The sequence below is a fragment of the Ascaphus truei genome, chromosome 1, assembly GCF_040206685.1.
Source record: "Ascaphus truei isolate aAscTru1 chromosome 1, aAscTru1.hap1, whole genome shotgun sequence".
NCBI lineage: Eukaryota > Metazoa > Chordata > Amphibia > Anura > Ascaphidae > Ascaphus > Ascaphus truei.
The window spans coordinates 274,014,257-274,027,468 of NC_134483.1; the positions used below are offsets into that span (position 1 = coordinate 274,014,257).

General features: G+C 39.3%; 1 protein-coding gene across 2 annotated transcripts; it reads left to right on the forward strand.

Annotated features, from left to right (window-relative positions):
- The first annotated feature begins 325 nt into the window (after window positions 1-325).
- PPP1R3B (protein phosphatase 1 regulatory subunit 3B) lies at window positions 326-11,597 on the forward strand. 2 transcript variants are annotated; one of them, XM_075604221.1, is made up of 3 exons: window positions 328-610; window positions 4,648-4,810; window positions 8,128-11,597. In XM_075604221.1, the coding sequence occupies exons 2-3, from the start codon at window positions 4,776-4,778 to the stop codon at window positions 9,002-9,004; spliced, it is 912 nt and encodes a 303-aa protein (XP_075460336.1). In that variant the 5' UTR covers window positions 328-610; window positions 4,648-4,775; the 3' UTR covers window positions 9,005-11,597. The 2 variants fall into 2 exon arrangements, with proteins under 2 accessions (XP_075460337.1, XP_075460336.1); XM_075604222.1 differs by lacking the exon at window positions 4,648-4,810 and having other exon boundaries at window positions 326-610.
- The last annotated feature ends 1,615 nt before the right edge of the window (window positions 11,598-13,212 follow it).

Below are 13,212 nucleotides of genomic sequence, written 5' to 3' on the forward strand. Positions count from 1 at the left end.
ACCTACAACATCAGCAATTTATTACTGACCCAGTTGGGCATTCCAGAAATGTGACAGGTTTCATTTCAGCCATGAGATTGGAAATGGATAATTTACATTAAGTGATAAAATATGTTGTTATCGAACACTTCATATTCCAGAAACCTTGTCCTGGTTGAACCCCGGCCAGCACATGCCTATTTTAAGAGAGTACATCTCCTCCCATCCCCCTCCACATACATCGCTCTCCCTATCGCTGGCCAGTACCAACAGAGAGCAGACGATCACGTGGCAGCCGTACACTTCCTCACGCTTGAGTTATCTTGCCATTGGGCCGCCCGTTTGGTTGGAGCGGCTGCGATTGGCTGGCGGGCAGTGTTCACGTGAAGGGTGCCGTGGGATGGAACGCCGGCTCCTTTAACAATGAGAGCGTTCTTTGCAGCGGTAGCTAGCTCAGAATACGGCGGTGGGAACGAGCTGCGGGGACGTTCGGAGCCTCCCAGCAAGCATGCGGGATCCCACTAACACAACCACCTCCTCACCCTGGCAGCCCTGCTCCTACCTCATCCCCTCAGCACTCTAACTCGCCAGATAACCGGTGTGCGTGGCGGGTGTCAGCGCACCCTGCAAGGTATGGGCTGTGTTGCATGGCATTGTATATTGATTGCACTGCTGTAAACAATCCGACTGATGATAGTGGGTGAATACACTGTTAAGCCTCTCAGTGGTAATGGGTTGTAGTTAAAACGCTTGCAGGGGGTGGCACACGAAAGATGCATTAACTGAGCCCCTGTTTAGGCGTTATGCCACCTCAAATGATACGTATATGTTTTTATCAGCACAATCGCAAACTAACTTTTTTTCATCTACTCCAAAGCGAAGAAGGAGCTGTGCTAAGAAAAAAAAATGTGTTGAAATGCATATTGCAATAAACTTTTGAAACTGATTCCGATCCTGTTGCAAAATGAATGATTGCCGGCTCTGTGGAGACTTTGCAACGTGTGGTCAGTACTGGTATGGAAGTCGGGATGAGCCAGTCCTTTTTCCTGTGAGATTGATTTGGAGCAGCTGAGAGAGCTCGGCCAGCGTTCCCTTTTTGTGCAATCCGTCCGTCCTGATGACGGGTATTGGCGGGGGAGGTCAGACATGGGATCTTTCTAGTTTGCTTCATCCCCCGGCGGTGGCATGGATACAAACTGCTCTTCTTTATTAACTAGGGCGTTTCATACCGGTCCTTGGCGAGGGGCTATCAAGTGGCTCCAGGACTTTTTTTTAAAGCATTCGGAGCTATAAAGCCCTGATTTCCTTTTTATTATCGTTTATTTGTAAAGCTCAAACATATTATGGTACATTGGGGGTACATAGTTCCTTATTAGAATAATGTATTTTCTAAATAAAAAAAAAAAGTACTGTATACATAAAAACAACAATATTATTTTGCTCCTATAGGGCTAGCATGCATTTGTGTTGCTGGATCCTCTGGCAGTGAAAGGATTAAATAGAACATGCAAACCAGGCCATTTTGGGAAGTGAAGGAGTTAAAGCCAGACCAGTATTTTTCCTCAGCAATGTAACTTTTCCTATTTTATGGTGGTTTATCCATGCATTTGTATTTTTTTAATATCTGTAAACTTTTTTTTTTTTCCCTGCTTGAAATGACCCTCAGTCTGTTTTTCTATAGAAACATCCTGTTAGCCACTGCAACATGGGAACTACTACTGCATCCTTTTTGTTATTTGAGCCCATAACAAGCAGTGTATATATTGTACATTGTGATGTTTAAGGGTTTTTTTTTTTTGTTTTGTTTTTCTTCCACATTTGCAGAGACCTCTTAAATTGTGGTGTGTTTGTGTGTGTATATATATGTATTATTTTTTTTATATTGTATATAACTGTTGTATGACGGAGTACTTTCACTTTATTGCAATTTTATACACCTTACTAGGTGGGACTCCAACTGGCTGAGATTACTTTGCAGATGCTTTTGGTCCTGTTGGTTGGATCTGCAACTTATGTTCTTATCTTTAGCTTTTATCCCTCTCTTCTCGGGTTTTTTTTTTCCTCCACCCCCCCCCTCCTTCTCTAAATGTAATGTGTGCACATTCCTCCTTCCAGCTGATGTCTTCAATACCATTCATGAATTTCTAGTGTAAACGGTCTCCACATACAGCTCAACCCCTTTGTAACACGATACAAGCATGGCTCCCAATTTTCATATTTATGAATACTTTACAGCACAATTATTGGTTTCTTAACTACTTTATTGTACAATGCATACAATTGTACATTATTTCTAACGTGATCCACTTATAACGCAATGTGATTCTTTGGACCCCAAGCACAGCGTTATAAGGGGGTTGAGCTGTACCATCTTCTTTCCCACTGTAAAACTTTTTCCACACTTGGACAATAGGTGAAACTATGATAGGTTTTTTTTTAATGAGTTTTCTATGTCCCCTTAGAATCTTTTAGCGTAAAAATAAGTGTATTGGACATTCAAGGTGACACAATTTGTGGTATGCTTTAAGTAAAATTGATGTCCGTTTCTAGTTCTTACCTAGCTTGCACCAGAATGAGTCATTCTAATGTCCGTTCTATATACAGTAGTAATGGGAGGAATGCGCAAGTCTTGACAGAGGCTTCGATTTGATTTGTGAGTAATATCATGAATACTGTAAATTTATTTTTGAGAGCATCAGTTCCCAGTGTTTCCTCCCTGTATTTTCACTTAATTGTGTGGAATGCTCTTACACAGTACATCCACACTTCACAAAAGACTTGGTGGTACGTCATGGTTATATTTTTAGGTTATTTAAGTGTCTCCAGTGCAGAACATCAACTTTGCTGTCTGGGAGATGTGGTATTCAGCTCTTCAAGTTTTTTAGAGCTAGAAAGGGATATATCTATATCTCCCTCTCACTTTCTTTTAGTGGGTAATCGTATATATTGGCTGCCGCATCTGTTTTTGCCTGAAAATCCTCATTAATGTCAACGGCTGCTATAGACAATATAGATTATCCCCATATGTAACAGTTTGAGGCACTCCTACTGTAAATGAATGTTTCTCAGTAAAATAATATTGAATGTCCACATACTGTACTTCCTTTCCTTTAAAGCCACTTCTGCTTAGCAGCGACCCAAACACAGTTACAGCATCCGACCCTCTTAACCTGCCTGAGTCCATCTCCGTTAAAATATATAAAAGTCAACTGTTGTGTTGCTGTACTAAAATCCACAATAAACAAACAACATGGCTGTTGTGGTCTCTGAAGTGTGGCTATTTCATGTTCGCTTATTATGGAGCTTAGAATGCTGGAGTTAACTGATATTCAGTATTGTCTTTCATTTTTACTTCCCCTCAACATAAACTGCCTTTTACCTGTTGATTTGAAAACAAAGTCCTATCCCTTTTTAAACGTAAAAAAAAAATACAGTATATACAGTATATCTATATCTATCTCAGGACCAAAAGCATCTGCAAAGTAATCTCAGACAGGTTTTTTTTTTTTTTTTTTTTTCCCCTTCACATTCAGTGAGTGACCTTGTGCATTGTTTGCTGCTTTTAGCACTGAAAGGGTCAACATGCACAAGACTAAGTACGAGGAGCATTTATTTCCTGTAAGCCATCCGCTATCACTCGCTCAATTTCACGAAGCCAGTTTTCTCCAGCACTGACCGGTCAATTAGAAGAGCATCTATGCACATTTACCACAATGAGCAGATACACTTGTATGAGAAGGACCACCCACTTCTCATTTATTTCTGCTGTACAGGTGCAATACGAGTGGTTCCATGCTTAAATGCATGAGATCCTAATCCTGGGACATAAACTCTTGCAGCACAACTTTTTAAAAAGGATTATACAATGGGGACACATTTTGTTAATGGTATGTTATCCTCATAGAGGGAATACAATCTCATTGTATTTGAAATGAGTATGTATGTATATGCATTGTTGGCCTTTACATACAAAATAATTGACTCTTGTTGCAATGCCTCAAACTCTAACTACGCTTATGTCGCCGGCGACGTTAGGCTGCGGTCGCTGGAAAAATCAAATTGAGATGACTTGCTTGCTATAAGCACATGCGGCGGCAATTCATTTGTTTTTGATGCTACGTCGCTGTGGCCAACACTATAAGCGCAGCCTAAGCAGATGATCACATCCGATCTGCCGTTCAAGAGTGCCATTAACGCCGACTCGGAGTGCGCTGCGCTGCTTCGGATCTTTGAGTAATATGATCCCTTTGTGTTTGGATGCATACTTTTTATTTTGTAATTGTAATAGTCCACCCACCAATTTTAAGATGTCCCTCTTACATTTGGAATTTATGTATGTATTTGTTACAAGGTGTCTTAATTACCACAATAAAAGATAAAGGAATGTACAAAACACACTTTTTTTGAGTATAAGATTGCTGCAGGGATCAGGGCAGTCATAGATACCCTGGATGTTTTTTATGGTGTTTTCCATTATCCAAATTCACTGAGGTGGGTAATTATGCCATACCAAGGGCATAATTGTCCACCAGAGGGTGGTATATCTCCATGCACTGCACATAGCCAATAAGGCATCACATCATAGACAGCGAGATACAAAAGGGGGTGTGTGCATGTCTACGTGCAGTTTTAATTTCCGTTTCTCTTTTTTTTTATTTTTTTTTGTAGACAACTGGCTGCTGCACTGCAATACAAATAAGAAGAATCACCCTCATTTATTTATTTATTTTCCCATCCCATCCTTCTTCCTCTGGACTTTGTTTTCATTTCTTGATTTCCGTTTGCCACTGTGTTAAATGCCCTGGATTGCAGCCGAGATGAACTCAACCAGGTAATAGAAACGGCAATACTCGGTCCCTCTTGCAGCTGCTTTTTTATACAGGAATATAATCTTCTAAAATCAATTAGATGGCATGCTGTTTGGGGTCTGAATCCCAGTTTTACTTTGTTACTCTGTTAAGCACTGCTTATGTGGTGATATAAAGATAAATAGCAGTGACGTCATGAAAGAACACCTTTTACATTAAGGGTGTCTAATCATATTCTATATGTGGGGAGGAGGAGGTTTGTACAAGTACATCTGTCTGCTCTGCTTCAGTTTTATCACAAAGCCAGAGGGTTATCAAACATTTAACACCTGACCTGGTTAATGAAATTAGTCTGTTCACCTAGTAATAGCAGTTTTTTTAGGGCTTTGGTAAGCTCTCAACATTTTTGTTCTGCATCCAACTAGTTTTGAACCCCTACTGTGCTGGAGAAAACGGCATCCAATGTATTGCAAGCCTTTTAATGAGTTAAACACAGCGACTCAGCATTCCAGAGAGCTTATTATTGACTTTACAACTTTTTAAGAGGGTTTAAATAATTCCAATCAAAAACGGATCATTTTCAGATTTGAGCAGCAAATGAGAAATATTCAACAGGATTTAAGGATAGTTTTAGGCAAGATCTAAAACCTGTTTATATCAGCTTGATCCGGCAGTGAAGGAAAGAAGTTCATTGATTAGAACAACTTTATTATGTTCCCATTGTAAAAAAAAAATTTTTTATTATTTAAAAAAAAAAAAAAAAAAAAGTGCTCATCATTCTTCCTGGCTTTGAGTGGCAATAAAGAATCTGAAAACAAACCTATAAGAAGTTGCATTTAGGGCCAAAGTAAACAAATGCCAGTGACTTTCAATAGGTTAAATGTAGGTGGTTGTTGCCTTAAGGTTACATTATTTAATTATCCATTTTTTGTTTTATTTTTCACAGGTATGGGATACATTAACTTTTAGAGTACTTATAGAAAAATCATACTTTTGTTGGTAGAAAGGATATAGATGGAAGCAGACACTCCAGGACTTAGTTTTGCAAGAAATTTTATTTTGCTATTAATGTTTCGGCTCTCTACAGGAGCAGGATACTACTTTGTGTTTTTTTGTTTGTTTTTAATGGATTGGGCCTGCTGTGCCAGCAGCAGTTTTATCTAGGTGGTTTTTTTTTTTTCCCCCTTTCCCCCCCATGTACTGATGCAGCGGCCGTTATTCGAACACATCACGGCGCCGATTTTGAGTTCTCTGCTGTTCCCCACGCAGCATGAACGTGGCAAATCGCCCCAGGCACCCGCGCTTATCGCGGATGTTTTGTTTGAATTTCATGGATTCTGTTTCTTCGTTTGCAATAAAATGGATGAATTGTAATGTGTACAGTACCGTGCTACTGTGCTACTGTGCTAATTTCATGTTTTTAAAAGCCAGAACACTAAAATTCGTTTTTCTGCTCTCGCCGCGCTCGAATCTTAGTGTGGGAAGGCTGGAATTCATCCCGCGGTTGCAAATCGGGATTCCGATGTACATGACGTGTGAAGTGTTCGAATAACGGCCGCTGCATCAGTAGCATTCTAATTGTATTAAATGTTATGGCTCAAGGCAGAATCTCCTAGTGTTTAGTGCTAACCCATGGGAAAACTTTTTGCCTCATTTTCCACAACCTATTCAATCTCAACCCTGTTTTTTGTTTTTCTCTTAGAACGGCTGCACTGTATGGAGATGAGGGCTGGGGCTGCAGTAACTTGCACAGTTATTTTTAAGATTGTGCAAGCTATTTTGAATGCTTTTCTATGCTGTTGGTTTATAACTTTTCCAAACATGCAGGCCCAATTGGCACTGAACATACTGCACTTCTGGTTTATTCCTTGCCAATACACCTCGTCACGTCTCCTATTTTCATTTAATTTACGTGGTTCTGTTCTTCTTTGCTATTTTAATTGCCTTTTTATGTGGTGAGACAAAATTCCCTTACAAGACTTCTTTTCTGGGAGAAACAATATGGCCACTGTCAGTCAGCCTCACTCTGGCAGCAGCCGCAGAGTCATAACATTCCAGCTTCTGATTGGATGAACATGTAGCCATCTTTGTTTTTCATTGCAAGTACTGCTTTACAACTAAAATGATATATTTCGGCACTTGATGGTTCCTCTGAAACTTTGACTGCTGTGGTTTAGTTCCAGAGGATAAGGCAAGCAAAACTATCGGTGTATCCTATTCAACTCTTGAGACCAAAAAAACATGTTACATGACACTGAAAATAAAATGTTATTGCAACTGACTGTGAGATATTTCCTTACATATTTTAATGTAAAACTTATTTTTACTTTTTGAATTTGATTTAAAATATTATTGATTTATAGGAAGTCATACTGTTCCTGGCACCTCCCCCCAATTTTATATGGTGGTAAGCCAGGTAAAGAATAGTTGACAAATACATCAGCTTCCAGTTACTTCAAAGGCAGTGTATGCCTTATTAATGGATACCCGGTTCTTCACTGTATTGAAAATGGACCATATAGTCCTAAACAATTTTGCATAAAACTTGTAGTTCCAAGGTGAAACATGGATGGATGTATATATTACCAAGAATGTTTTAACTGGCTTCTAATTATCAAAACAAGCCTTTCATTTTGTTCCTCTTACCCAATAACAAAATTGACTATACAAGGAAAATATTCAACACGTGCAGTTTCAAATTCCAAATGCATGCTCACCCAAAAGTAATGTCTCAAATGTCATATAAAGCTCTAGCTGGTTAATCAATCGAGGTGGCAGATCTCTTGAAAACGAACATTTGCATAATCATTCGCGTGCAGTTTCTCAGGCCTAGATCACCGTATCCACAAATATAGGTTTTTGAAGGAGCAATCTATGCCAGCGAATAATTTTTGTATTTTTAATTCGCATAAACGTATATAACATTAGATCTGGAGGTCTCAGAGCTGAACTCCATTCATTTCAGCTCGCCTGCTTCTGGAGATATTTACTACAGAGGTAAGTGCTGGTAGCCGGGCCTTAAAGTTTAATGCTCCTGTGTCACATGAGCCAATAGGAAGCTGCACCATTACGTGATCCCTAGTAGCTGAGAAGAGGAGTTACTATTACTGAGTTATGTAACTCCAGAAGCAGGGGTTCATTCGAGCTGAAATGAACAGGGTTCAGCTCCGAAGACCCTCTGCTTCAATGCTATATTAAAAAATTTGCCGGCATGGATTGCTACTTTTAAGAGAGAAAAGTAACAAACTTAGAAGTTAATGCAGTCCAATTGGTTTCGTTTTGGTCATCACCATTTATCATTTTTTTTTTTTTTCCATTCTTTCTCTACTTTACTTTTCAGTGTTCTGGACTTCTTTCCCCACAAGCCGACCATGGCAGTAGACATTGCCATGCAGTTTTACTTGCATTCACCACCATTGAGACGGGACCGTTTTGCATGCAGAATTTCTCCAAAGATTAAGAAGCCCTTGAGACCGTGCATCCAGTCGAACAGCAAAACCTTGCAGAATGAGCTGAGCAACCAGGAGAGTAAGGTGAAGAAACGAGTCTCGTTCGCTGACAACAGAGGCCTGGCTCTTACCATGGTGAAAGTGTATTCAGAGTTTGATGACCCACTGGAAATTCCATTTAACATCACAGAGTTGATAGACAACATTGTTGGGCTGACAACTGTGGAGAAAGACAGCTTTGTATTGGACTTTGCACAGCCTTCTGCTGATTATTTGGACTTCAGGAACCGTCTGCAGGCAGACTGTGTCTGTCTAGAGAACTGCATGCTCAAAGACAAAGCTCTCGTTGGCACTGTGAAAGTCAAGAACCTTTCCTTCCAGAAGAGTGTGAAGATAAGAATGACCTATGACACTTGGAAAACCTTTACAGACCATGAATGCCAGTATGTCAAAGACACCTATGCCGGGTCAGATAGAGACACCTTCTCTTTTGATATCAGTCTACCAGAGAGGATCCAGTCCCATGAGCGGATAGAGTTTGCGGCGTGCTTTGAATGCGATACGAAAACGTACTGGGACAGCAACAATGGACAGAATTATAGGATCATACGGTCTGATCTCAAACTTCCACATGACTCTGAGAGCCACCAGAATGGACGCGATTATGGTATCTCGTTTGATCAGTATGGTAGTCCTAGGTGTTCCTATGGCATATTCCCAGAGTGGCCAAGCTACTCTGGGTTTGATAAGCTAGGGCCTTACTATTAACATGGTATAAAGAAGCTGAGATCAGCAAGCTCATTGTGGTTGTGCAAATTCCAACATAGTAGGCTTGGGATTTGATGTGAATGTGTCCTTGTTGGGACTGACTACAGACAACTGACTTTAAGAACCTATACTAGGTCACGATGCAATATTGCATCTGTTTTTCCTTTAATGGATAGGACTGGGTGTCCTGTACCACAAAAGTCCAAAGTAGCACCATGTATGCATCTAATGTAGAAGGGATGAAGCAGGGATAAGTCCTTGTTAACCTACAGTGCTGCTAGTCTAAACCTTCCTAATGCTGCTACACCTCTACTCTAAAGACACATTTCTTGCGTCATTGCTTCCATTCTAGTATTCCTCAGCAACAAGAGCCATATAATGTGACATTGCTGCTGGGAAGCATTTACTCTGTAAAGTATTTAAATTGCGGAAGGGATGTTCTTTCAAGCAAACTATTCATCCACCCTCCCAGTCTTATCTCCACACTTCTCAGGTGAACCATGCTTCAAGTTATCTGCCATCATTGTTTTGGTCTGCTCAGAGACCAGGAACTCCTATATATCTCACCAATATCTTCAGCCCTGTTTTTGGATTATGTACTGCCTCACAAATGCGCATGATGTGCCAGTTCTATTTCAATAGGGCACTTTCTTAGGGGTGCTGCCCTTTTATGCATTTGAGGATTTATTGTTAGATTTCAGATGTGAGAACTGGCTCTTCCATGTAGAGATGCTGTGAGTGTTAAATGTATTGTGCGAGTGTCTTGATATGCTAACGAAGGAGCCTACACACCTGTGTAACCCACATTAAAAATATGTACATTGTAGGTTACTGTGTAGGAACATAGCGTGTCTTGTGGTTAATGCATAATGGATCCTCTTGTTTGTTTCCTGATGGAGCTGCAAGTTAAATGTGAAATGTCGTGGGGTTTTTTTTTGTTTTTGTTTTTTTCTGTTCATGTCTTTCTGATGAGAACTGTGTCACACGCAAACTTGTGCCTTGATTTTAATTACCCCACAATAACGAACTGTTTTCTATACCTGCCCACTTGCATTTCTACACTTTTTTTTTTTTTTTTTTAAATATTTAGGAGCAGCTATAGGGCTGTTAATATACAAAGAGTATCTTAATTATCAATGTCATTCAAAACCCTGATGTGGTATGGAGTTTTTGTTTGTGGGGGGGGGGGGGGTTTCCCCCTCTTGGGGGTCCACTTTAGATTTCGCACGATGGTAATGTTTTATATATATTCTCCACACGCACACCTCGACAAAATGTCTAAGCACAATCGGGCACATTTTGTTCCCATGTAATTTTATTAATGGTGACTAATGGCTGTAAAAAATACTGTATGGTTGTTGCTATGCCTTTCACCTCTCTAAGACCTATTCACTTAGCAAGCGGTGATATCGAGACGTTCAGGTTTTTGTGAGTGGGAAGAACGGTAATATTAATGTGCAGTAATAAGCTATTACTAATAACAAAGCTTTATTAATTGCGCAGACCAGTCCTCTTGCTATAAAGCTAGGAGAGAACTGAATTTGGATTCCAGTGAACATATTTTTATTGAACTTACCCGTTGAATATTATTGATGCATTTTCATTCTCCCTATTCAACCTCCCTATAATTGAAAACCTAAACCTGTCCTCTCCACTTCCACAAAAAAAAACACATGGGATGGATGGTGGAAACATCTTATTTGTAAGCAGTTGGCACATTTTTGAATTGAACTAATATTATTATTTTTTTTAATTGGGTCTAATTCACATGATCTTTCAAAATACCTAGACATGTATTACATATCAGTATTGTGTAATCTTATTGTTATACACCAGCGCCTTGTATGATCATTGCACAATGTTATAATCTTGAAAAGCCTGCTCAATAGTCAGATTTGATTTTTTTTTTTTTTTTTTAACACGAGGATGTAACAGTTTTAATTAAGGTTGCATTATTATTTTTTTCTAAAATGTAAATCTTTGTTTCCCAGTGCTAAATTATTATATTTTATTTTTTTCCCCTATGGGATGCTTCTGTTTTTGTAAAATAAGGAAGCTGCAGCAAAGACAATTGAAATGGCCTATATGTGTGTTTCCTCTGAACACCATAAATGGGTGTACGGAGGATATTGTCTGTTGCATCCACAACTGAAGTTCCCTTGGAACTTATTGGTAAGGAAATCATTCAGAGGGAAGTTAACGTTTAGACTGGAAACTGACTGTCTAACCAATCTTTCTCCAAATGGCGGCTTCCTGAAATTGATGAACTTTTCTGAATGTATGGAGGGAGATCTTTGACCTTTAACCTGTCTGTCTTGTATCTAGAAGTGCCTTGTTCAAATGTTTTTCTGCATGTTGGTGTTTTTAATGAGGGGGAAAAAAAAGAATTTTGTACACAATTCATAGTGGAAAAAAATGCACTTTATAATCACATGAGTGAAAAATTATATTTTGTGTTTTTAGGACAAAAGTGGTTTTTTTTTAAAGTGAAATGTAATAAAGGTAGAACATTTAAAGTTCCTGATTTTTGTGAAGGTTTTCGTATTCTGTAAATGTACATACTTAAGGATTGATTAAAGTATGTTGCAAATGACTTGTGATTTGTCATTTTTATATAATTTTATTTTTGTTAAGTCTCCTGAAGTATGATCCTACTACATTTCATAGTGCCCTCATTTCCTGGTAAAACTTTTTTTTTTTATTTATTTTTTTAATAAACATACTTAGCAAGAGGGTAATCTCATTGCACACCTGGAGAGGATCAAAGATAGCCAAAATTCTACTCCTGCAATCATACTGTATTGTGGTACAATAGTATGGAAGAAGCAGGGATTTTTAGAAATATGCTCAAGTGTTACAGGAGGGCCCCGGGCATGCGGCGAGTTCCGTTGTAAGGGCCTGCCGGAAAGCGGAACCGGCATGTGCAGACCGGCAATGCGCTGTTCTACGCATGCGCAACCCCCCCCCCCCCTATTCTGTGCATGCGTGACATTGGATTGGCCCGTTCTGCACCTGCGCAGACACGGCGGCCCCCTCCTCTGTGCTGGCGGATCGCCGAGAAGCAGGGCCTTGCTGTACTTGAGAAACTCAGTATCTTCCAGCATTAAATACTAGCAAAAACTTGTACTTTTTGCCTATATGTAGGTCTACTGAACGACTGATTTATTTGGCAAGGCAAAGTCTTATTCTTTAACAAATAACCCCTTAGGTTTTTTTTTTTTTTTTTTAAGGAAACTAAAGGTAGTATTTTTGTCTTTGCTCTCTTAAAAAGACTTTTTGTGTAAACTAGAAACTCTATGCCCTATCTTTTTAAACAATGCTGAAAATCATGGGATTTTTAATTTAAACATTAAAAAAACGGTATGGTGGGTAGAAAAAACAGTGTCACAAACCTTCCATTTCATTAGCCAGAATCCCTGCAGTGGAAGAGCTATTTGCTAAGGGATAATGGAGAAAGCCACTGTTGCAGACTTGTCCTAAACATGCAAATTCACCACAAGTGAGTATTTGTATTTACTGTACAGATAAATTAAACTGTGGCACTGATAATGCTGTTACAAAATACATAGCCCCAGTACCATTTACCAGAGTATTGGTCATAAAATCTCCTCAATGTCCTGTTTTTCAAAGCTCTTGCAACTGTTGGTCAGGACAAACACAAAATAAGATAGCTTTCCAAACCTCACGGGTTTATTTAAGAGTACTGTACAGTGTACACGTTTTAGATTTTGTGTTCAAGCTTTCTCATGGGAACAAATTGGTAAATGGATAATTATGCGCATGCACCTACAACATGCAGACATGTATGGGGATTGTTAAAAAGGAAAACTCACCTTTTTTCTCATTTTATTAGCAGTTGCTAGATATACAACTATTCCCTCAAGCGTCCATCCAAATAAATTAGGGAGACATGCCTCTGCTGAAAAAGGAGCACACCTGAGCGATATGTAAATATACTTTGCATAAGTCCCATTCCAAACTTTTTTCTGAAAGGGTTGCCATACCAACTATATAGAGCTGATTATTATAAGCCTAAGGCACCAACCCAATGACTGACACTATTTCAGACACAACAGGACTAGAACCCACAAGGCCACAGCTCTGGCAGTGTGAGCGAAAACCAGCTGATAAGTAGTATTATTGTCACATCCTACTTTTGAGCTGCTCACTACTCATACATGTAGCTAATCAAGCTATTATCGTATTTC